Source organism: Pteronotus mesoamericanus, unplaced genomic scaffold, assembly GCF_021234165.1.
Source record: "Pteronotus mesoamericanus isolate MK-2021 breed Mesoamerican mustached bat unplaced genomic scaffold, CSHL_Meso_final contig_180, whole genome shotgun sequence".
Lineage (NCBI taxonomy): Eukaryota > Metazoa > Chordata > Mammalia > Chiroptera > Mormoopidae > Pteronotus > Pteronotus mesoamericanus.
In genome coordinates, this window is record NW_026555076.1 from 3,955,392 (window position 1) to 3,981,824 (window position 26,433).

Genomic DNA, 26,433 nt, shown 5'->3' on the forward strand with positions numbered 1-26,433 from the left:
CGGGCAAAAACTGAAAGCTTTCCCACTAAGATCGGGAACACGACAAGGATGTCCGCTCTCACCGCTTCTTTTCAACATCGTATTGGAAGTCCTAGCCACAGCGATCAGACAAGAGAAAGAGATAAAAGGCATCCAAATAGGAAAGGAGGAAGTAAAACTATCATTGTTTGCAGATGACATGATAGTGTACATAGAGAACCCTGTAGACTCTACCAAAAAACTCTGCAACCTAATAAGTGAGTTTGGCAAAACAGCAGGATACAAAGTCAACATTCAGAAATCAAAGGCGTTTTTGTACACCAGCAATGCAATAGAAGAAGAAGAAATCAGGAAAAATATACCATTCGATATAGCACGAAAAAAGATAAAGTACCTAGGGATAAATTTAACCAAAGACACAAAAGACCTCTATGCAGAAAACTATACAACATTGAAAAAAGAAATTAAGGAAGTCACAAATAAATGGAAGCATATACCGTGCTCATGGATTGGAAGAATTAATATCCTCAAAATGTCCATACTACCAAAAGCAATTTATAGATTCAACGCAATCCCTATTAAGATACCAATGACGTATTTCACAGAAATAGAACAGACTTTTCAAAAATTTCATGGAACCATAAACGACCCCGAATAGCCGCAGCAATTTTGAGAAAGAAACACAAAGTAGGAGGGATCACAATACCGGACATCAAACTCTACTACAAAGCCACCATACTCAAAACAATCTGGTACTGGCACAAGAACAGACCCATAGACCAGTGGAACAGAATAGAAAGCCCAGAAATAAGCCCAGGTCTCTATGGGCATCTAATATTCGACAAAGGGGGCAGAAGCATAAAATGGAGCAATAACAGCCTCTTCAACAAATGGTGTTGGGAGAGCTGGATGGCTACATGCAAAAAATTGAAATCGGATCATCAGCTGACACCATACACAAAGATAAACTCAAGATCAATAAAAGACTTAAATATAAGTCACAGCACCATCAAAGTCCTAGAGGAGAACATTGGCAGGAAACTCTCAGATATCCCACGCAGCAATTTTTTCACTGATATGTCTCCTAAAGCAAGGGACTTAAAGGAAAGAATAAACAAGTGGGACCTCATCAAAATAAGAAGCTTCTGCACGGCTAAAGAAAACATCAGCAAAATGAAAAGGGATCCAACCGTATGGGAAAATATATTTGCTAATGATACATCAGATAGAGGTTTGATCTCCAAGATATACAAAGAACTCACTCGACTCTACTCCAAGAAGACAAACGATCCAATCAAAAAATGGGCAAAGGACCTGGGCAGATGCTTTTCTAAGGAGGAGATACAGAGGGCCCAGAGGCATTTGAAAGGACGCTCAGCATCACTAGCCATCAGAGAAATGCAGATCAAAACCACCATGAGGTACCACCTCACACTAGTCAGAATGGCCATCATAAACAGATCCACAAAAAACAGCTGCTGGCGAGGCTGTGGAGAAAAGGGAACCCTAGTCCACTGTTGGTGGGAATGCAGACTGGTGCAGCCACTATGGAAAGCAGTGTGGAATTTCCTCAGAAAGCTGAAAATGGAACTGCCTTTTGATCCAGCGATTCTCCTGCTGGGACTATACCCTGAGAACACCAAAACGCCAATACAAAAGAACCTATGCACCCCAATGTTCATAGCAGCACAATTTACAATAGCCAAGTGTTGGAAGCAACCTAAATGCCCATCAGTAGATGACTGGATCAAAAAACGATGGTACATATACACAATGGAATACTACGTAGCAGAAAGAAAAAAAAGAAGTACTAAACTTTGCGACAGCATGGATGGAACTGGAGAGCATCATGCTAAGCGAAATAAGCCAGGGGGCGAAAGACAAATATCATATGATCTCACCTATAAGCGGAACCTAACCAACAATGCAAAGAAGCAAGGAAAATATGACCAGCAACACTGAAAGGAAAAGAAATCAACAGAGACAAGAGGGAAGTGGGGAGCAGGGAAAGGGAAGGGAAGGGGAAAGTCAAGGAACATATAGCAAGGACTCATGGACAAAACCAAAGGGGAAGAGCTGAGGGAGGGAAGGTGGGAGGGGGCAAGGGAAAGAGGTGGGGGGAAGGCAGAGACAAATGTATTTAAAAAGTAAATAAATTAATAAAAAAAAAAGAAATAGAGAAAACTATCCCATTCACAATATCAAAAGCAATACAATACCTAAGAATAAGTTTAACTGAGGAAGTGAAAGACCTGTACTCTGAAACTATAAGACTTTTGTTAAAGAAACAATTGAAGACAAAACAAATGGGAAAATATCCTCTGTTCATAGATGGGAGGAATTAATGTTGTTACGGTGCATGGTATGCTGCTTCTGGTCTATGCTACTGTGTTATATACCTCAAAGTTGCTAAGACATTGTATCTTAAATATTCTCTTCACAAAAAATGATAATTATGTGATGTGATAGAGGTGTTAGCTCAGCTTTGTTGGTAATAATGTTGCAATATATAAATGTGTCAATCAACACATTATATACTTTAAACTTACACATTATATATCAATTCTATCTCAATTTTTAAAAAATTCCCAGGTGATTCCAAGTTATACCCCACATTGAGATCCACTGCATTCGGAATTTAGAGAGTAGGTCCTCGGTGTGTGTTGCCTAAGTGAATGCCCTTTGTGGTTTCCCAGCTATGTCATGAATATGCAGTATTATAGTTTCAAGCATAGTGTTACCGTATCTAAACTTCCTTGTGTATAACTGAACAGAAGCATGGTCATAACTTAAGTTTTGTGGAAAAATGTGGTAATTAATTCTCATTTAATTGTCAAGATACACCTCCAATAATCATGGGATATTGTAGGAACTAGAAGGTGGTGAAGTTAAATTTGGAAAGCTAAAGTAACATGTTTATACATTCAAAGCTATTGCTGGTGAAATATTATTGCTAAACTTCCCTCCTTGCTTATGGGTAGGAGCTGGGTCTTCTAAAATAAGATAAAGTTGATAGACTATCATTCCTGTGATTAGATTGTTATAAATCAAAAGATACTATTCTCTTAATTCTGTTACACTGTATAAGACTCCATCTTGGATACTAGAGAGAGACCCTCCTTGCAGCCTGGATGAAGTTGAGTGAAAATGTTGGAGAAACCCATGTGGTAATAAACTGCAGGCTGCAATTAAGCATTGCAAGTAACCTCTAGGATCTGAGGGTGGTCTTCAACCTATAACCACCAGCACACCAGGGCCCTCAGTCATAAAACCACAAGGAAATAAATTCTGCCAAAAACCAAATGAAGCTCCATTCTGCCAAAACCCAACACTCAGCTGAACAAGCCTGAATGCAGATTCTTCCCAGCGAGCCCTCAAATGAAGACAATTTTGTTGATGCCTTGACTGCAGCCTGATGAGACTCTGAACAAAAAACCCAGCTAATTTGTGACAGGATTGACCCACAGAAACTGTGGGATAATAAATGTGTCTTGTATTAAACCACTATATTTGTGATCCTCTTTTTATACAGGGAGAGATGACTCATACAGGCCTTCCATATGGAATATGTAATTCTGCAAGTATGGCTTACATGGGCATGAATTGCATGTATTTTGTGAACATAATTTATCTTGACGTTTCCCATTTACTCTGCTAATTAATCAGAACTGACTTTCCTCAGAAAAAAAGTAATGCATTATATTATCTTGCCTAAGAGTAATATCACCCTACCCATCACTGCAATCAAACAAGTATAAAGAAAACATATTATAAAAATGATGTCATCATAAATTCAGTCTTGTTACACTTAAAATCATGGACACAGAAATCTGACTACCTAGGCTGGGATCCTGGTTAGATTTCAAGCAGCATATTGCTGCAAAGATTTGTTAACTTTTCTGTGGCTCACTGTCCTAGTTTGTAAATTACGGAGAAAAGTAGTAACTGCCTTGAGACAATTTTTGAATAATTATAGTAGATACCATATGTAATCGTAATTCTTCAATAAATTATAACAATATAAGTTTTCAATGAATAAGTTTATCTTTAATGCTGATAGTATCACTATTAGTATATCCTATACACATATATTCTGCTCTTAAATTGAACTGTATAAATGTTCTTTATTTTAAACATTTTATTTATTTATCTTCAGTAAAAGAGGAAAGGAGGGAGAAAGAAATAGAGAGAAATATCAGTGTGTGGTTGCCTTTCATTCACCCCCAATTGGGACCTGGTCAGCAACCCAGACATGTGCCCTGACTGGGAATCCAACTGGCGACCCTTTGGTTCACAGGCCAGCACTCAATCCACTGAGCCACGCCAGCCAGGGCTAAATGTCCTTTTTATAATGGCTTGTCTTAAATTGTATAAATAACATAATGTTGAATTCTAAAAAAATTTAGAGCCAATAATTTAGTATTTGATGACTAATTATATACTTCATTAATTATTTATAACTTTCATTTTATTAATGCCACTATTTATTTGTTTCCATTAATAACTATATATGCATATTCTATACAAGCTAAAAGTTAATGAAATTTATTTTTTGATTTAATTGTTATTGTATTTTTTCCACTTAGTCCCTTTATAGCCTCTCCCCCCAACAATCACCACATTGCTGTCCATATCTATGAGTCCTTTTTGCCAATAAAATTTAAAAATAACATATCATATGTTGATTACATTATATACAGATGGCATATTCTTATTTTTACTCATGCCTATTTATCCTTTTATCATTGTTTACTATTGTAAGTTATAATTACTTATTGTATTGGAAATATAATTTAATAATATATTAAGTGAAATACCTGCATTTATCTCACATAATGACCCATACAAAGGCAAATAAGTTATCTTCATATTTGTAACTAAACCCGACAACCAAAAACAAATTAATCAAAACCAAAGAGAAAAAAATCTTAAGTAATAAAAGGACTTATCTATGAGTAAGTATAAAACATAAATCTTGCTTAGATACGTTGTCATCCAATAGGTTTATAAATCATTTTTATTTTTCCTATTAAAACTTTGCTAGATTAGACTAAAAGATAGAATCTACTGTACTTTTGTTTATATCAGCATTTCTTGGACATTTTTTATAAAATAGGAGCAAGGTTTTTATTGTTTATATTCAGCATTGAATGCAAAAGTAGGACTTCTATCTTATTTACAGAAGGATTGAAAAATCTACAAGGAAACCTCCTTATATGAGATTTGCTACCAAATTTCCAGTTTCAATAGAGGATGTGTTTGAGTCCAATTTTATAATTTATCTTTTATGTTAACTTTAATTGATTCAGATTGGCATAGTTCCTATTCAAAAATATGGTGCAGTAGAAAAAAATTTATTAGTACCAACTTCAGTGTTTTGGAGTCTAAGAGACATGCTCTCGTAACATTCTACATCAGTGTTTGGAGTACTATCACAATTTACAAAAGGTAAGTTTCACCCATAATTCAGGAATAAAGTAGTGTTTGCTTGGGGGGATAAGAAATGCATATAAAGTCCCTAACCCATAGTTGGTACCAAAAAAATGGAAGCTAGAATTATTAAATATAAATTCCAATAATTAGGAAAATGAAACTTCAACCCATGACTTTAAATTCTCATCAACACTATTTAAAATAGGATCAAATTTAGAGATTTGTAATTAATCATAAGAAAGCATTTTTAACCCTAATCAGAGAGTAAACATTGGCAATATAACAAACACCATGACAAAATAAGAGAAAAACAAACAATATATAGTGATACTCTTCCGCATTGCTTTTCTTTTTCACTTTCAGTACCTACTCATTTAAGCTTTCTTGTTCTGAAATTACATAATTCCAAAAAGTTAAGCTTCTACATATTGGTACTACATAGTAGCTTGATGAAGAAGAAAAAGTCAGGTCTTCTGAAACCAAGGATGTCATATACAGATGCTGACCAAATCTTTCTTAGCTCCGCTGAGATCACAGATACCAGTGATGCTGGTAGGTGGTTCCTGACTTGGACTAATAATTTGAAAACTACTTCTATTTCTGACACAGATGACATGCATGACTCTGAAGAAAACTCCCTCAATTATCAGGCAAAATTGTAAAAATGTATGCAAAAATAAATGGGTTGATGATAAAATCATTCATATTTTTATTAATGTCAAATATACTTCACACCAAAGGAAATTTCACACCATATAACAATTTAAGTTGGGAAAAGAATGTTTTTTCCATAGGAGTAGTCAAACATCAGAAAGACATATAAAATTTATTTCTTAGCTATCTTTCAAAGCAGGTTAGACTCTAAATTGGGGGAAGTTAATAAAGGTTTACCAAGTAATTTTCCAAAATTCTACTTACTTATATTAAATGTTCAATATGTGCTGGTTAAAAATTTAACAAGATAAATGGAGCAAGGGAAAGAGGTGGGGGGGAGGCAGAGACAAATGTATTTAAAAAGTAAATAAATTAAAAAATAAAAATAAATTGATAAAGCAAAAACAAAAAACAAAACAAAAGAAAAGAAAAAGAAAAGAAACTTAGAGACAGAAAACAATATGGCGATTACCAGAGGGAAAAAGGAGTAGTGGGGAGGTAGAAGAGGGTGAAGGGGAGATAAACGGTAAATGATGATGGAAGGACACTTGACTTGGGGTGGTGAACATGCAATGCAATATATGGATGATGTAGTATATAACTGTACCCTGATATCCTATATAATTGTATTAACCAGTGTTACCCCCATAAATTCAATTTAAATAAATAAGTACATAGCGTACACTCATTTGTGGGCCCTTTAGTTAATCAGACAAATAGAAGTAAAAAAAAATGGCTTCAGAGATAAATAATAATTTGTTAGTTTCTTGTTCTTCCCATTATAAAAGATATAAAATAAAATAAAATATTAGAAAAGTCATAGTATAACAAGAACATACATTAAGGCCTTTGTTTACCAAACATGGACAGCTGTCACTATAAATGCAAAAAGCACCAAAATGATATGGATGACACATGCTTGATGCAAAAAACTAGATATTGCCAAATCTACATGATCCCCTCACTGTGCACTAAGATTTGCAGCAATACATTAACGTTTTTAGCTCATTCTGTATTTAACAACGCTTCTATCTCTATAGGGTTCAATCACTTTTTTCCACATATGCTGTACACATATCATGAGACTGTGTGTGTTATGCACTCTGGAGTTTTCTCTGACTCCTGGTGACCCTCTGAATGACTGATGTCCACAACGTCCTGTCTTCAACAGTCCTGCTCACCTCCTGTAGAATCAGGTCTATAGTTTCTTTTATGAGGTCAATCCACCTTATATTTGGTCTTTCATTTTTCCTGCTGCCTTCTATTTTTCCCAGCATTATTGTCTTTTCCAAAGAACCCTGCATTCTCATGATGTATTTAATTTGCTGTAGACCTTCTTGTTTATCTTTCTGGCAGTCCAAGTTATCCACGGAGCCCTCCTCCAGTGCCATGTTTTAAGTCAATCACTTTTTTCCTATCCTGTCCAATTTTCCCGTTAAGTATATGGTAATTGGGAATACCAGAATGTGGATGACTTTTGCCATGGTATCCAAAGACACTCCTAGCTCTTGGTGATCTTTTCTAATTCTTTCATTGCTGTACTTCTGAGTCTCAGCCTTCTCTTAATTTTTTGGTGGCAGTCTCCATTTGAATTGATAACTTAGATAAGGTAAGCAAAATCTTTAACAATTTCAATGTCTTCGTTTTCTATGTTAAAGTTGTGTATTTCTCCTGTAGTCATGATTTTTGTCTTTTTGGTGTTCAAATTCAGTTCTCCTTTGTCCCTTTCTTCAAATCATTGCTACTTTCTGCCGATAAGATGGTATGACCTGCATATCTTAAGTTATTGAGAAAGTGTAATTTCTTGTAATGCCTCTACACTCATTTGCTAAGGGTTATTTATTATCAATAATAATTGAATGTAAGCCCATCACAAAATTAAACACATTGAATTGTAATATTTCAATTTTAACTAAAATCTTCCTGCATAGAAGGATTTTTTACATATTTACTTGCTTTTGAAATTGAATATAGTCAATTATATAACTTTTGTGACCTTCATATAGATCTTGAGACTTTCGTAGTCAATATGAGGTTTCATAAATATTATTTCCACAATCAGAAAGAGGTAAAAGAGTGGAATTCATTGTTTTATTATGGTCATCAAAACCTCACTTTTTTCTAATAATAAAAGTATTCCATTGTTCTGCTGTATGTCAAACACAAGTCATCAAAATAATTGTATTGTAAAAATAAACTATTAATTCACCAGATATATAGAACACTTACTATTGCATAAATATTGTGCTAGTTCCTCTGGGCATCATTAACTATAATTTTATGTTTAGTGACTATATTATTCCAAATTAAAGGTGGCATAACTACATTTTTTAAAGATCTTATTTATTTATTTTTAGAGAGAGGGGAAGGGAGAGAGGGAAACATCAATGTGTGGTTGCCACTTGCACGCCTCCTACTGGGGACCTGGCCTGCAACCCAGGTGTGTGCCCTGACTGGGAATCGAACCAGTGACCCTTTGCTTCGAAGTCTGGCACTCAATCCATTGAGCCACACCAGCCAGGGCAAGTGGCATAAATACATTTTTAAACAAATAGTTAATTAAATTATTAAAGACCAGCTGACACAACCTAGTAGAAATATTGAAGGAATTCTTCAAGCATATAGAAAATAATCCCTGATGTAACTATAAAGAAGGGAGGAAGAAAGAAAGGGAAGGATGGAGAGAGGAAAGGCAAAGCAGGGGAATGCGTGATTAAACCTAACATACGGGTAAGTAGGTAGGTAAGTCTATTTGCTAACTAAATAATAAAATGACTGGTGGGGTTTAAAAGTACTTTAGATTTAAATTATATAGCCATAATAACAGAAAAAGCCAGAAGGAAGGTAATTACAGTTAAATAAGGTATCACAATAAAGTAAATCTTTTTTGCTCGTAGAGGATCTTGACATCAATTTGTAAAAAAAAAAATCTGTGAAGAGCAGTAAAGAAAAGCACAGTAAAATAAGGTAGGCCTGTAGTAGTTATAGAATGTATAAACAGCAAAGTAATAAAGAGGAGAAATACAATAACCTAAATAATTTCAAAATTGTCAAACAAGGAGAGGAGAAAAAGTACAGAACAAGTGGCACCAATCGACAAGAAAAAGTAAGATTGTAGGTTTAAATCCAAATCCCTATAAAGGGACTATACAAGCCAATTAAAATGCAGACATTTTCACACTGAATTGTAAAACAAGGCCCAGATTTATTAATCTTTTAAGGGATATCTCTAATTATAAGAATACAAAGTGGCAAAGAATAAACCTAAGGAAAATAGTACAAAAAACTGGCAGAAAGAAAGTAAACTCTGAAGAGAAATAATTTTTAAAATTATATAGTAGTCGATATTTCAGGAAGACACAAAGGTTCTGGTTTTATCAGCAACTAGTATCATATCTTCAAAATACATAAATTAAGAATTAATGGACAACAGTGTGGTGATTGCAGGGCGAGGGAGGGAGGTTGGTGGAGGTTGAAGAGGGTATAAATAGCAATGGAAAAATACAATAAAAATAAACTATTAAAAAATTTAAAAACAAAAAAGCTCTTACATTTTGTGACAGCATGCATGGACCTGGAGAATATTATGTTTAATGAAATAAACCAGTCAATGTAGGACAAATACCACATGATCTCATTTATATGTGGAATTTAATGAACACAATAAACTAATGAACAAAATAGAAACAGAAGCCTAGATACAGGAAGCAGATTGACAGCCACCAAAATGTAGAGGGAGGAACTGAATGAAACGTGGTGAAGGGATTAACCAATAGAACATTTATGCATGACAAATAGACAAGGACAATGATAAGGGGATTGAATGAAGGAGGGGAAATGGTCAGGCTGGGTGGAGGTGGGAAAGGGGGAAAAAAACAGGAACAACTGTAATAGCATAAACAATAAGACAAAAAAAAATTTTAAGTAAAAAAAGAGTTTCAGAATGCAAATTTTTTTCTAGTGTTTTTAGAACACTTATACGAGGTGTGGCAAAAGTAGGTTTACAGTGGTGAATACATGAAACAGAGAGTTAATTCCTATATTATTATTTATTAAATACTATATTATTTTCTATATGAACAACTGTAAACCTACTTTTGCCACACCCTATAAACACTGGCGATTTTTATGTTCAAATAGCAAGTGTTAGCAATTTCAAAATCATGCACTGGACTATAAAATTAAGCAATAGCAACAAATTAAAAACTCTAAAAAACTCCAAATATTAGAAATGTAAGCAATACAGTTTTACCCATGAATCACAAAGAAACACAACGAAAAACACTAAATTTTTTCAGAATAATTAAAATTTGAGATGTAGCTGAAACCGTGTACAAAAAGATATTTGTATTTTTTAAAAAGATGTTAGAAAGGAGTAAGACCAGAAAATAAGTGAGAAATCTCCAACAGAAATATACAATGTCAAAAGTTAAGTCTTTGAAATAATTGTAAAGCCCTTAGTAAGAGTAGAGAAAAATATACAGTCTTCTAAATGGACAGTGTCAGAGATCCTATAGGCAGCATAATTAATGAAGGAATAGTATCAATAATTTTCTTTCAATAAATTTGAAAATTTGAATGAAAAGAAAAAAATTCTAAGAAAAATACACAAATTACCAAAGTTAACCGGGAGAAATTTTGAAAATCTGAAAAAACATTTACATATGAAAGAAACTGAGTAATTCAGTCATCTCCCAAAAGCAACTCCATACCAGATGGTTGCATCAGTAAATCCTTACTTCTAATGAAGAAATAACTGAAATGTTTCAGAGAACAGGAAAAAAAGAGAGAACATTTTCAGCTCATTTTATATGGCCATTATAAGAGTAATTTCAAAGCAAAATGATAAAATAATATTACAAAATATATAATTGTAGGCCAACCTTTTTCATGAACTTTCGTCTAACATCATAAATGAACTTCAGGTAACTAAATTCAGCATTTTTAAAAGAGAATCCATTATATAACAAAATTTGATTTATTCAAAGAATGCAAGAAACCAGACAAGAATGTTGACTTTCATCACTTCCATTCAACCTTGAGGTGAAAGAAAGAAAGAAAGAAAGAAAGAAAGAAAGAAAGAAAGAAAGAAAGAAAGAAAGAAAGAAAGAAAGAAAGAAAGAAAGAAAGAAAGAAAGGAAGAAAGAAAGAAAGAAAGAAAGAAAGAAAGAAAGAAAGAAAGAAAGAAAGAAAGAAAGAAAGAAAGAAAGAAAGAAAGAAAGAAAGAAAGAAAGAAAGAAAGAAAGAAAGAAAGAAAGAAAGAAAGAAAGAAAGAAAGAAAGAAAGAAAGAAAGAAAGAAAGAAAGAAAGAAAGAAAGAAAGAAAGAAAGAAAGAAAGAAAGAAAGAAAGAAAGAAAGAAAGAAAGAAAGAAAGAAAGAAAGAAAGAAAGAAAGAAAGAAAGAAAGAAAGAAAGAAAGAAAGAAAGAAAGAAAGAAAGAAAGAAAGAAAGAAAGAAAGAAAGAAAGAAAGAAAGAAAGAAAGAAAGAAAGAAAGAAAGAAAGAAAGAAAGAAAGAAAGAAAGAAAGAAAGAAAGAAAGAAAGGAAGAAGGAAGGAAGGAAAGAAAGAAAGAAAGAAGGAAAGAAAGAAAGAAAGAAAGAAAGAAAGAAAGAAAGAAAGAAAGAAAGAAAGAAAGAAAGAAAGAAAGAAAGAAAGAAAGAAAGAAAAAGAAAGAGGAAAAGAAAGAAATATTTCAAAAAAGTTGACAATTAAAAAGTAACACTGACTTTATTCATAGAGAAGGTGATTGTTTACATTTAAAAAATCCAAAGCCATCCTAAAAATATTAAGTGAATCTCAGCCAGGTCTTAGAATTCAAAGTTAATAAAAAAAGAATTTAAAAATGGTATTTGCTTACTGAGGTACATTTAATTATAATTTATTTGTATAATATTAATATGGGGAAAGGTATGATAGTCAAGTTAACATTAATTCTGAATTAAAGCAACATTGAGATCATTTCTGTAATTATAAGTATCTGATGGATTTAAACATATTGATATTTCATAATTTTTCTACAACTATTTTTTCCTGATCTAACTGCATATCCCCACGCTTTACCGTTTCTACTTTAGACTACTTCTACATAGGGACATGTTCAAGTTGATGGTATCATTTTACAAAGGATTTGCAATATTTTTGGTTGTCTCAAATATAAGTTTAAACAAAACATAAATTTGCAAATGTTTTTATATAGAGATGGAACTGTAAGAAAATATTAAGATAATGGAATTTTATAATGTTATAATATTTCTTATAACACTCAGAAACATACTATATTGAATACTATATTTATTTAATAAATACTTGGAAAATAACACATATAGCTTAAATGACTGCCTTATTAATACAATCCAGACTCATTCTCAACTCTAGGCTATTCAGTGCTTGCCTAGCATTAGATGACTCTTTCATGGGATAGCATCAATGAAGCCTGTCGATAATGTTATTCTTCATGAACTATTTATCAAATTTACAAATAATATTTTTAAGTCACATGACCCTCTCTGCTAGTGTTGTTAATCTTTGAGTGCCAAACCATTTGAAAATTTTAGTTTTATATCATTTCGTATCTTTTCTAGGAGCTCCAAAAATCTTCTAAGGCCAACCGTTATAGAAAGACACTCAATGTTCCTCAACAAGGTGGAAATTTGTGCAGTGTATAAGCCATACCACATTCCAAATGCCGTAGCCTCATCCTACAGTCTATTAAAAATTTCTTTTAAATAATAACCTCAGAAATAAAAACGCTATGGGAAAGGGCCTCCTCTTTGATCACAAAGATTAGCTCTTTTACAATTCTTAATAAACAGTCTCCTCCTCCCACTGATGGACACAGGCATATCAAAGAGAAAAGAGTCACAAGTTTCCATATTCCTTCAATGCCTCTGTTGGCATTGCTCAGCTTGCTGAAGTTCCACTTTGCCTTCAGTTATGCTCAAAGGCAGTGATCCAAAGATATGATTGCTTCAATACATCTACCTCTCTATTGTGTTGCTGAAAATAACTGTCATTGATTTCTGGCAATATACTCTCAATCTCACCCCCTAACTTATTCTGCTCCCCTGTTCTCTATACTGTTCAGATGCCTACCAGTATATGCCAAATTTTGTTTATTTGTCTGTTGATGAACATTTGGGTTGTGTCCAACTTTTGGCTATTGTGAATAATGATGTTATGAACACAAATGCCCAAATATCTGTTTGAGTCCTTGCTTTCAATTCTTTTTGTGTTCATAACCAGAAATGGAATTTCTGGATCATAAGGAAATTTTATTTTAAATTTTTTGAGGTACCTCTGTACTGTTCTCATAGCAGCTGCAGTAATTTACATTCTTGCTCTGTCTCAAATAAGTAAAGAAGGTCCTGATATTTTATCTGCAGTAATATCCTTAACCCACATCTCTTTATTTTTGGATCTCACCATTGCCCTCCCACCAAGGGCTAACTACTATAGTTCTAAATCTCCTCCATTATAGATGATTGGATGCATTTGATTGGAGTTATAATTAACATATGTGCTACAATTACAGTGTGCCTTGGCTAACAAGGTGGGTAGTTTTATACATTATGCCAATTATTTCTACCCTATCTTAAATCACAAGCATTATTTTTAGTATAAAATCACCTGAGAAAAATCTTCCAAATTCTTAATTTACCATATCATTGGTTCCTGAGGATACTGAACCTGCACCATCACTGATTCTTACTTTAGGAGAGACAAGGCCAATGACCCTGAGCACACAGAAAGGCCTACCTCAGTTTCTCTCCCACCTGCTTCTAAGACTGTCACATTTAATCACACATTAAGGCTTTACAAAGTAACATGTTACTTTTGAATTTGAGAACACTATTCTAATAATAGTCCTCTAAATGAATATAGCATTTTCACATTTATTTGCTACGGGTGTGTTGTGATTCTCATAACCTTATGGTGTAGATATTATCCAGATCACTTTATAGATGAGGAAAGTGACATCAACGTAATGAAGCTTTGAAAAGCAAACCAAGACCCAGAGCCAGGTCTGAGAATCCCAAAACCTTTACTATATCTGTTGATGTTACATTACTTATATTTCTTTTTCTCACCATGCTTCTGAGTATAAACTCCAATAGAAGCTACTGTTATGCAGATCTGTTTATGTTACTACATTTTCTACTTCAGTAAGTTTAAGTTCTTCAACCTGACATTTAATGCCCACTCTCATTTGACATCATTTTAATCTTTCAGTTATGGTAAGTGCTTGAGACAGAGAGCTAAAATATGTTGGTTCTAGCATGGATCTTCTATTTACTAGTTGTATGACAAGTTACAAGTAAGTGAATATATAAAGATTATATATATATATATAATCTATATATATATATATACACACACACACACACACACACACACACACACATAATATACCCTAAAGATTCCAACAAAAACTATTAGAAGTACTTAGTAACTTCAGTAAAGTTTCAGGATATAGAATCAATATATAGAAATCTGTTGTGTTTCTATGCAATAATAATAAAGACCAAAAGAAATTAAGAAAACAATCTTATTTACAATTGTATTAAAAAATAGAAATACCTAAGAATAAATTTAGCCAAAGAAATGAAAGACCTGTAACCTAAAAATTATAAGATATTGAAGAAGATAATTTAAGGAGATACAAATTAATGGAAAGATATTCCTTGCTCATAAATTGGAAGGACTAATATTGTTAAAATGTTCTTCCTACTTAAAGTAATACAGTCAAACCACAGTTTCCGGCTATCTTGTTTCCCAAACAATTCAGTTCTTGAACAAGTTGTTCATGCAAAAAATGTCTCGGTTGTCAAACAAAACTTGGAATATTGATTCTCTACACAACAACACTTTCATGTTGATACCCATGTGAGCAGTCACCCATCTCTCAGGCAACAAACAACAGAGATTGTTTTCAAACAAATCACTTCTGAAACTATTTTCCAGAACTAATTAAGTTCAAGAACCAAGGTTCCCCTGTATACAGATTCAATGTAATCCCTATTAAAGTACCAATGACATTCTTCGCAGAATTAGAACGAATTTTAAAATTTGTATGGAACCAAAAAAGACCCCAGATAGCCAAAGACATTTTGAGAAATAACAAAGTGGGAGGTATCATGCTACCTGATGTCAAACTATACTATAAAAATACAATAATGAAAACAGCATGGTACTGGCATGAAGACAGATAGATACATCAATGGACTAGATTAGAGAGTCCAGAAATAAATCCTAATTTAAATGGTCAGTTAATCTATAACAAAGGAGGCAAGGGTGTACAATCAGGTAATGACTATCTTCAGTAAGTGGTAATGGGAAAACTGGACTGATACATTAAAAAATGAAATTGCAACACTTTATTACATCATATACAAAAATAAACTCAAAATGGTTAAAGACTTAAGTGCTAGACCTGAAATTATAAAACTGCTAGAATAAAATATAGGTGGTAAACTATTTGACGTCCCTCTTAGCAATATTTTTTGTCTATATCTCCTCAAGCAAGGGATGCAGCAAAAATAACCTGTGAGACTGTCTGACTAAAAAGGTTTTGTACAGTGAAGTAAACCATCAATGAAATGAAAAGATAATCTACTGAATGTGAGAAGATGTTCCAAAATGATACATCTGCTAAGGGATTAACATTTAAAATACATAAACAACTCATACTACCTAAATTCAAAATACAATCCAATTAAAAAAATAAGGAGAGGGCCTGACTAGACATTTTTTCACAAGAGGACATATAGATGGCTGACAAACATACAAGCAGTTGCTCAATATCATTAATCATTAGAGAACTGCAAGTTAAAACCACAAGGAGATATCACTTCACACTTGCTGGAACAGCTGTCATCAATAAATCAACAAATAAGAAGTCCTGGTGAGGATGTGAAGAAAAGGGAACCCTCATATGTTGTTGGTGCTATTGTACATTAGTGCAGCCAATATGGAAACCAGTATGGAGATTTCTCAAAAAATTAAAAAAGAGAGCTGCTGTAATAATCCAACAACTTCACTTCTTGTTATTTATCTGAAGGGAAAAAAAACCTCTAATTCAAAAAGATATAAGCACCTCCATGTTCCTTGCAGCATTACTAGTAATAGCCAAGATACGGAAGCAACCTAGATGCTCATCAACAGATGAATAGATAAAGAAAATGAGATACACACATGATATCGAATATTATTCAGCAATTAAAAAGTTAAATTTTGCGATTTTTGACAACATTGATAGATGAAAAGAGTTTTATGCTAAATGAAATAAGTCAGGCAGAGAAAGACAAATACAATATAATCTCACTTTTACATGTAACTTAAAAAAATAAATAAATGAATAAACAAGACAAAACAGAAACAAACCCATAGATACAGAGAACAAGTTCATGGTTACTAAAGGGGAGAGGGTGGAAAGATGGGTATAAAATTTCTTTAAAAATTATATTCACAGGAGATAAAGAGTTATGTTAGAAGTAGAGCATTAAATTTTTCTGTATTTTCTTGGGCAACTATATTCTAACGTTAATTTTTTTCCAGTTTTAAAATCCTTTAAAGGATCTTATGATAATAAAAAAAAAGGTAAGGAATTCATGTGTATCAGGAAGTACATTATAACATTACTTAGATACTAAATGTTGTGCTCAATATAAATGCTCAATAAGAGAAAAACAAAGAATTTTTTAAAAAGAAAACAAATTCAGAAATGAAATGTGACGTTATAATAATAATACTGCAAGGGAAAGTGGTGGGGGGTAGACAGAGACAAATGTATTTGAAAAAACAAATTAAAAATTATTATTATTATTATTATATGGCATTTACCATGTAGCACACTATTATGAATAACTTCGGTGTGTTAACTCTAAATAATCACAATAATTTTATGAGTTACAATCAGTGGCGGAACTTGGATTCAATCCCCCAAAAAATCTGACTTCAGAGTCTTTGCTCCCAACCAGCAATCTATACTAACTCCTGTACATAACAAATTTCTCATCATTGGAGGTGTTTAGATGGCCTAATAAAAACTTGCCAGAATTGTCAGAAAAGAGAGAACTTTAAGGTCATTTCCCATGGTAAATTCCCATGAATTTGTCATATCTAAATCAATGGAAAGCAATAAAAAATGAACTTCTTTAATTTCAAGAAGATCTACTGTTTTATAGATTTATGATAAAATACAAGTTAGATGTTTCTAAAATTAGAAGACAGGCTAAGCATCCCAGAAGCCAAGTATTTGAGCTTTTAACCTCATGAAAAAAAAGAGGGGTGGGAATAGTCCCAATGAAGAGGTAGAGCATGAGAAGTATTTTTTCACAATTCACTTGGTCTCTGATTTATTAAAAATGTTTACAATGTTATATGGAATTTTCCAACTTAATAGAAAGCTGTTTTCCCATTAAAAATTAATGTATGACATCAAGCCACTTGAACAATAAATCTGAATCATTTACACCTGCTATTATTAGCAAAAAACAGATATCTATATTAGCAATGCACAAGATATTTGGTTCACATACATTTAAGATGCATCTATGTCTATGAAGAAGATCACTTTGCCCTGTTTTCCCAATCAGATGAATAGCCAAGTCTCATGAGACAACCATTCATCTCAGTCACCATCCTCCCTAAGTCATTGTCAGAGGAGATAGCTTACAACCTTATATCCCAAGAATATTCATCTCCTCCCAACTCACTGTGTTTCCCAGGATAGGAGATCTAGAATGGAAAGACAGTCTTCTTCCCTCTCCCATGGTCTCCCAGTGTTTATGTTCATCCTTGTCCTTACCCTCCTTTTCCGTTTCTTGGTCGCAAATGAAGATCAGAGTCTCTCTGGAGCTGGTAAAACAGAGTTAGACCTGAAATTAGAAGATCAGGTGCCAGACTATGATTCTGAAGGATCAGAATGTGTCTCACTGACCTTCACTTACTTTCATGTTTCCCATTAGAAACAGAGCACAATAATAATAAACTTTATAGGACTTGGAAAAGATACTCTCAAAAGGATGTTTTTAAAAACTCCCCCAAAATGACTATCATGCATTAGTAGGTATTCAGTGTTTACCAGTTCAGTCCAAAATTCAGTGATCAATTATTCTTTTCTTACTATAGCTCAGACACAGACACAAATACATTCTATATCATGGTTATATCCACTGTTCTAGTCTTTCTCATTTATTGTATGGTTTAAATTTTCCATATTAAAATAATGTATCTTCTAGGACAAATTGTGATGATAATTAGAAGTTAAAAAAGTTACACACAAAGTCATTTCATATCTAAAAATATTATTTAGATTCTAATGGAGTCTATAAACTTAGTTTATAAGATTTAATGTTTTTCAATAGATTTTGGACGACAATAAACTTCTCACTTGAGTGCTTATTTGCCTAAATTTATATGTGCGTGAAATTATTTTCCATTGCATATGATACCAAATTATTTTCCCAAATATTTTTTAATAATAGCTACTGTAAGTCATGAAGCATAGTTGTGGAATGCTGCAGGAACAAACAGATCAGAAATATTCAATCCTGTGTGAAGAGCAATGACGGTTTTAAGGGAATGTGTACGTTAGCAGAGGCTAGAATCCAAATGTGGCAAAATCTATAAACAATGTAATCAAAAGACCTGCACGGTGTTGGCTTTTAGTCATAATTTGGCCTTTTTAGACTTATCTATCTTCAAAGAGAGGGATAAATCATTACCATACGCTTTCAAATTTTCAAAAAATTACTTCCAGTTCACTTCTTCTATCCATGGGCAAGATATAGCTATTCTGAATTAAACAATATTTCAGCTATATCATCTGCTTTTGATGCTACATAATTCACTAATGGATTAAAGGGAGTGAGGTATGCCTTGTTTTTAACATTACCCTCCTTTTATTCATCACAAGAGATAGTACTGGAATAATCTAAAGTACCTTTGCTTTGAAACAACTCAAAAACTAGTATACAATGAGGCCCCTTACTGAAATGTAGACTTTGCTGGCAGAGTGGAGGTTACTAGTTTCCTATTAAGTATAAAAGGAATTCAAGAACTGGTAGGTATTAGAGATGTTAAACATTTTCAATACTTTTTTATTCAAAAATAATAATGTATAAATACTAACTTTTAGCAACAAAGTTGTGGTTTCTGAAGAACTCACACAAAAGAAAATTAGCTCTCATGAGTGTAAGATTAGGCAAATTAAGTGGAAACTCTATGAGAAACTTGGAACAGGTGCTCCACTTTGAAATTGTGTTCATACTAAGCATAAAAAAAATAATTCTGCCTAGTTAAATGGGTTTTGCATAGGAGCAATAGATGTTTTATATCATAGTTAATTCAATTATATGCAGTATTTATTAATGCTTATTATTAATACTGACACTTCACACATCAATTCAGCTGTCATAGCATTGTCAGAAATTTATCAATTTTTAAAGTGTGGTGAATTTGCATTCATTTCTGTGATACATTCATTAAAACATTAGATTAGCCCATAAATTAAACTATGAAATTATTTGATAAATCCCATACTCAGAAGTAACTATTCAATATTCCCTTAAAAATTCTTACAGACATAGTTATAGGTTGTATTTCTTAGCCCCCTTTTGGATTATATTGACCCACAACTCCAACTTTGTAAGGGGCATTTTGCCTGTAGTCTGAACAAGGTGTACAGAATGATGAAGAAATATTACTCTGAAAGCAGGAAAATTGGAACATAATTTACAGTTTGAAGACGTCATACCATTGTGCAATAGTAGAAGCTTCCTGACTAGAGGATCATATAAACAAGTAGTACCATTATATCAGAGAATTCTATGATGAGGCTTTCTAGTAATATGTATCTAGTAACTAGTCCAATATCTTGAAAGTGTTTCTCCTTTGGTTTCTTCTGGTTACTTTTACTTGGGTTTACACAAATCTTCTACCTGAAGGTTTGGGCCAGGATCATTTCTGTTTGAAGAGGGAGTATATCAGAAGCCTCAGTCTCACAATCATTAAGCCTGCAATTTAGTCAAACTTCCAGTCCTGGTATTTCTCTGGCAATGACCATCTACTTCTTTATAATTACCTCCACTACAGCCTGCTATTCCCAGGGACTTTTTTAAAATTATATTTTATTGATTATGCTATTAAAGTTGTCTCAATTTTTCCCCCTTTGCCCCATCAACCCTGCATCCCCCCTCTCCCTCAGGCAATCCCCACACTTTGCTTATGTTCATGGGTCTTGCATTTAAGTTCTTTGGCTACTCCATTTCCAATACTGTAGTTTACATCCCCATGGCTATTCTGTAACTACTATTTGTATTTCTTAATCCCCTCACCTCTTCACCCATTCCCTCACATCTCCCTCTCCTCTGGCAACCATCAAAATGCTCTCCATATCTATGATTCTGTCTCTGTTCTTATTTGTCTAGTTTGATTTTTAGATTCAATGTTGATAGATATGTATTTATTGGCATTTATTGTTCATAGTTTTGTTTTTCTCCTTCTTAAATAAATCCCTTTGACATTTCATATAATAATAGTTTGGTGATGATGAATTCCTTTAGTTTTCTCTTATCTGGAAAACTCTTTATCTGCCCTTCAGTTCTAAATGATATTTTTGCTCGGTAAAGCAATCTTGGGTGTAGGTCCCCGCATTTCATGACTTCGAATATTTCTTGCCAGTCCCTTCTAGCCTGCAAAGATTCTTTTGAGAAATCAGCTGACAGTCTTATGGGAACTCCCCTGTAGATAAATAACTGTTTTTTTTCTTGCTACTTTTAAGGTTCTCTCTTTTTCTTTAACCTTTGGCATTTTAATTATGATGTGTCTTGGAGTGGGCCTCTTTGCATCCGTCTTGTTTGAGACTCTCTGTGCTTCCTAGACTTGCATGTCTATTTCCTTCACCAAATTAGGGAAATTTTCTTTCACTTTTTATTCAAATCAATTTCCTATTTCTTGCTCTTTCCCTTCACCTTCTGGCACCCCTATGATGCAGATGTTATTTTGCTTAAAGTTGTCCCAGAGGCTGCTTACACATCCTCTTTTTTTTTGGATTCTTTTTTCTTATTGTTGTTCTGATTGGTTGTTTTTTGCTTCCTCATGTTCCAAATCATAGTCTACAACTTTCCACTGGGTGCGCAGGCTCCAGAGTTTCCTGGGTTGCAGGCCAAGGTCATCTCCACCTGTGTTTTCCTTGGAGCTACCCTACCTGAGCTATAAAGCACTCTGAGATGGCTGCTACTTGTACTGGGCTTGGAGATTCCCAGGCAAAGTCCAGTTGTGAACCTAGGCTGGCTACTGCTAGTACCAGACCTGTGGCCACTAGTAAGAGGTATTGGGGCTGGGGGGCCAGTTGCTGATTGTTTGAGAAGATTTAGGAAGTTGTGAACTGCAAGACCAGTCATTCATATGGAAATGTCACTGTTAACAGCTTGGTTGGGCCTGTAAGTTGGGTGGGCTGGAGTCTCAGAGCATCTCCAGGGCAAGACAAACAGTTTTAGCTAAGTTGATAAAATCTCAGATATGGCACCTGCCTGCTTGCTCTGTGGTTCTGTTGGGGGGAGGACTCAGAAAAGGGACAATGACCTCTGCCCGCCTTTTCACCAGAGATAAAGCTGTCCCCCCACTCTTGTCTTTATGCCAAACATTTCAGTTCCTCCCTGTATGCCACTGGTACCCTGGTGCTGGAGCTCAAAAGGAGTGGTCTGAATAAGTTAGCGTGTGGGTTCTTTAAGACGAAGTGCTTGGAACTCCATCAGTATCTTCCACCGTCTCAATCACTGCTGGTTTTTGCAGCCAGAAGTTATGGGGATATATCTTCCTGGCACTGGAACCCTGGGCTGAGGGGCCTGGTGTGGGCTGGGAATCCTCATCCCCGAGATATCCCTCTCAAATTGTTTCCACCTCATGTAGATGTGGGACCAGCCCATTCCATGTCTCCACCCCTCCTGCCAGTCTGGAAGGATATGGTTTCTTTAATTCTGTAGTACTCAGCCTTCTGTTTAATTTGATTATTGACAGTTCTTAGTAATAGTTGTTCTATAGTTTAGTTTAAATTTTGATGTGGTTGTGTGAGGAGGCGAGCTATGCTTACTTATGCCACCATCTTGACCAGGAGTCTCTATAGACTTTTTTTCCAAAACTCAGGTTGTGGCTGAAATCCAAACACTCCCCACTCTGCTTCCTCCATAGTGTAACCTAATGCTTCTCAATGTGAGAGTTCTGACACACATAGAGCTCCATGGGTGTGGGATATACAGGGACTCTATGTATTATCTTCACAATTTTTCCATAAATCGAAAACTGTTCTAAAATTAAAAGTATATTTATGAAGATATTTTATTTATTATTTTTAGAGAAATGGGAAAGGAGAGAGAGAAACATTGATATGTGAGAGATATATCAACTGGCTGCCAGGGACCGATCCCACAACCCAGGCATGTGCCCTAACTAGGAATCAAACCAGCAACCTTTTGCTTCACAGGCCAGTGCTCAATCTACTGAGCTACACCAGCCAGGGCCAAAAGAATATTTTTTAAAATGCAGTTCCCCAGGATTCAAACTATATATACTAAATAATAATATCTAGAAGGAGTAGGAGGAACAGTACACTGAATCAAATACTCCACCTGATTCTTATATACACACTAGAGTTGTTCATACTTTGTAGGAATAGGCTTCCCTGTTCGATTGGCTGACTAATCTTCCTTCACTGAGAATCTGGGACCATAAATGCTATTCCCATTCTTTGTCCATGATCCTGTCCTTAGATTTATCTATTGAGGAAAATAGATTACTAGGCAAAGAAATTACATCTAAAGGCAAATATAAGCATGCTGACCCACCAATGTTCTCTTAAAACTAGTAACTGGCATAAACATCAAGTTGCCCAACCCTGGTCCAACCTCAAGTGGTGGACTAATAGACCCTTCCCTGCTAACCTTTTACCTAGATAATGAAATGCTTAATCCCACCACACCTCTGAGCTAGGATGGAGGCTAAAAACAGGGTGAGAAATGTTATTTTGAGAGAAAAAATTGCCCTGCTAGCACACAGTTCTACAAAACATTAAATGTATATTAAACAAGACATGTTTCTTATGACTTTCTAGAATCATAAAGTTAATTAATATTTATTACTTATATTATTTACTCATATTTATTTATTTAAAATAAATTTCCCATTAGGTAACCACAAAATATGTTACTAACTAGTTACTTGACTGTAATGATTGGAATTGCATTATATTTCATGCCTAACTAGAGAAAAGGCGAAATATTGAAATAACATGCCGAAACCTGATTCACATTATCTAGCACTGCGGAGCCCGGGGAGGCATCCTGGACGCTGGTGCTGCCCTTGGCCAGTGGGGACCATGCCAGAAACAGCCAGTCATTGTGAAGAATTGTTTAAAAATGAATGTGCTGAGGATTTCCTGATTCACATTCATTATCCATTGACCTGCTCTCAATGGATTTCACAAAAAGATGCAAAACTAATTACTTCAGGTTAGACTGTCTGGAAATAATGGCACAGTGATTTAGAGAAAAGCATTCATGCTGTAGAGGCCTTTCGAAATAGGGTACCTTTGTAAAATTAAGTATCATGCTTTTTTTCATTGCCATGAAAATTTATTCTTCAGAAATTTACACTCAAAATAATCTCATATTTACTTAAAAACCAAATTAACATAGTGACTACTTTCTTTTTCTTATTAAATCATTTTTATTGTTACTCTGCTACAGTTGTCTCAGTTCTTCCCCCTTTGCCCTCCTCCACCCACCCCAACCCCTGTCCCCGTACCCACAGCCAATTCTCACGCTCTCGACCAGGTCCCCGGGTCATTCATACACGTTCTTTGTCTAGTCCCTTCCCCTTCTTTCCACCATTGTCCCCCTCCCCATCCCTTATGGTCCCTTTCAGTCTATTTCAGGTTTCCATGACTGTGGTTCTACTTTATTCATTAGCTTATTTTGTTCATTAGATTACTCTTATAGCTGGCATTATATGGTATGTGTCTTTCACCGTCTGGCTTATTTTTCTTAGCATAATACTCTCCATTTCCATCTGTGCCATTGCAAAAGGTAAGAGTTCCTGTTTTCTTTCTGCTGTGTCATATCCCATTGTGTAAATGTACCACAATTTTTTGATCCACTCATTTACTGTTGGGCACTTAGGCTGTCCACAGCACTCGGCCATTGTAAATAGTGCCCCTATGAACATAGGGGTTCAGGGATTCTTCTGAACTGATGATTCAGGGTTCTTAGGGCATATTCCCAGCAGCAGAATCACGGGGTCAAAAAGCAGTTCCATTTTTAGTTTTTTAAGGAAATTCCAAACGACTTTCCACAGTCGCTGCACCAGTCTGCATTCACATCCACCAGGAGTGCACTAGGATTTCCTTTTCTCCACTTCCTCAACAGCACTTATTGTTTGTCAGTTTATTAATGAGTACCAGTCCACTTCTCCCAACACCATTTATTCAAGAGGCTGTCTTTACTCCATTGTATGCTCATGTCCCCTTTGTAAAATATTAATTGACCATAGAGACTTGGGTTTATTTCTGGGTTTATTTCTCTATTCAGTTCCATCGATCTATGTATCTGTTCTTATGCAAGTACTAGGATGTTTTGATTACAGTGGCCTTATATTATAGTTTGATATCAGGTATTATGATCCCTCTTACTTTGTTCTTCTTTTTCAAGGTTGCTGAGGCTATTCGAGGTTGTTTATGGTTCCATATAATTTTTTTAAATATTTGTTCTAGATCTGTGAAATATGCCATTGGTATTTTAATAGGAATTCCCCAATGATATATCAGACAAGGATTTGATCTCCAAAACATATAAAGAACTCATACGACTCAACACCAGGGAGATAAACAAACCAATTAAAAAGTGGGCAAAGGACCTGAACAGACACTTTTCCAAGGAGGACATACACAGGGCCCAGAGACATACAAAAGGATGCTCAGCATCACTAGCCATCAGAGAAATGCAGTTTAAAACCACAATATCCCAAATCTCAGGACCTGGGCAAAATCATGGTGGAACTCTGGGCCCAGCATAAAGACGTGGCTCGGAAGAACCGAGAGGAGCTAGACAAGTCCTGGTCCCATCGGACTGAAGAGAGCACCACAGTGGTCACCACACAGACTGCTGAGATAGGTGCTGCTGAGACGACACTCACCGAGCTGAGACATACGGTCCAGTCCTTGGAGACTGACCTGGACTCAATGAGAAATCTAAAGGTCAGTTTGGAGAACAGCCTGAGGGAGGTGGAGATACGCTGTGCTATGCAGATGGCACAACTCAATGGGACCCTGCTGCACCTGGAGGCAGAGCTGACCCAGATCCGGGCAGAAGGGCAGCACCAGGCCCAGGAGTATGAGGCCCTGCTGAACATCAATGTCAAGCTGGAGGCTAAGATTGCCACCTACCGCCACCTACTGGAAAAAGGAGAGGACTTCAGTCTTTTTGATGCCCTGGACAAGAGCCACTCCTTAGAAACCATCCAAAAGACCACGACCCACAAGATTGTGGACGTCAAAGTGGTGTCTGAGGTCAACAACACCAAAGTTTTGAGGCATTAAAGGCAGCAAAAGTGGGGCATCCCTTGGCAAGGCAGGATGCCAATAAAAAGTTCAGAGTTCAAATAAATAAATAAATAAATAAATAAAACCACAATATCACCTCACACCTGTAAGTACCATACATTTTTTAGGGTAAAACTTTTGCATTTGAACTAATGCACCATCATCTTTTTATTAATGAGTACTAAACAATGAACTCTTTGTGAGCTAAATATAGTATCAATAACAACACTTCATGTTTACTTCATGTTTAGTGATCTTAACATACTTGAAAAAAAGTTCGCAAAATATAGCAGATTATATGTGTGGAAGAGGAGTTTTAGAAAAGAGAAAAGAAAATACACAGTATTGGGAAGTGTTAGATAAGTTATTTATTACAACTATTTATTAACTCTATCTTAATTTACCTCAAAAATAATGTTGTTGCTTCTTAAGAACAAGCATAATAGATAAAGAGAAGGTTTTAATGAAGCTTGTCTTGTTACAAGGGTAACATATCATCTTACTGATATGCAGGAAAATTCTACAAATCTATTTACAACTTAGTGTAGGAAAGGTAGCAAGGGTAACATAGAAATGTATTGTTGAGGAGGAGGGCATGCCAACAGTGTTTGGTTAGTAGAAATATAATGCGTGGAGTGGATGCATTCTAGAAACGCAGAGGTCACAAGAGCTTAACTACAAGTAGCCAAACTAAAAAGGGGGAAAACCATAGAATAATTATATTCTAATGACCACAGAAGTGAGGCAAATCAAGAATACAGTTGGAGTATGGCA

The 26,433-nt window shown here is 34.8% G+C and overlaps 1 protein-coding gene across 1 annotated transcript in view; it reads left to right on the forward strand.

Annotated features, from left to right (window-relative positions):
- LOC129065503 (keratin, type I cytoskeletal 18-like) overlaps window positions 1-25,700 on the forward strand; it is a 64,525-nt gene extending 38,825 nt beyond the window's left edge. The window contains exon 3 of the mRNA XM_054566741.1: window positions 25,048-25,700. Within this exon, the coding sequence (XP_054422716.1) occupies window positions 25,048-25,656 (609 nt within the window). The 3' untranslated portion in view covers window positions 25,657-25,700. The remainder of the gene's footprint in view (window positions 1-25,047) is intronic.
- Window positions 25,701-26,433: the final 733 nt, after the last annotated feature.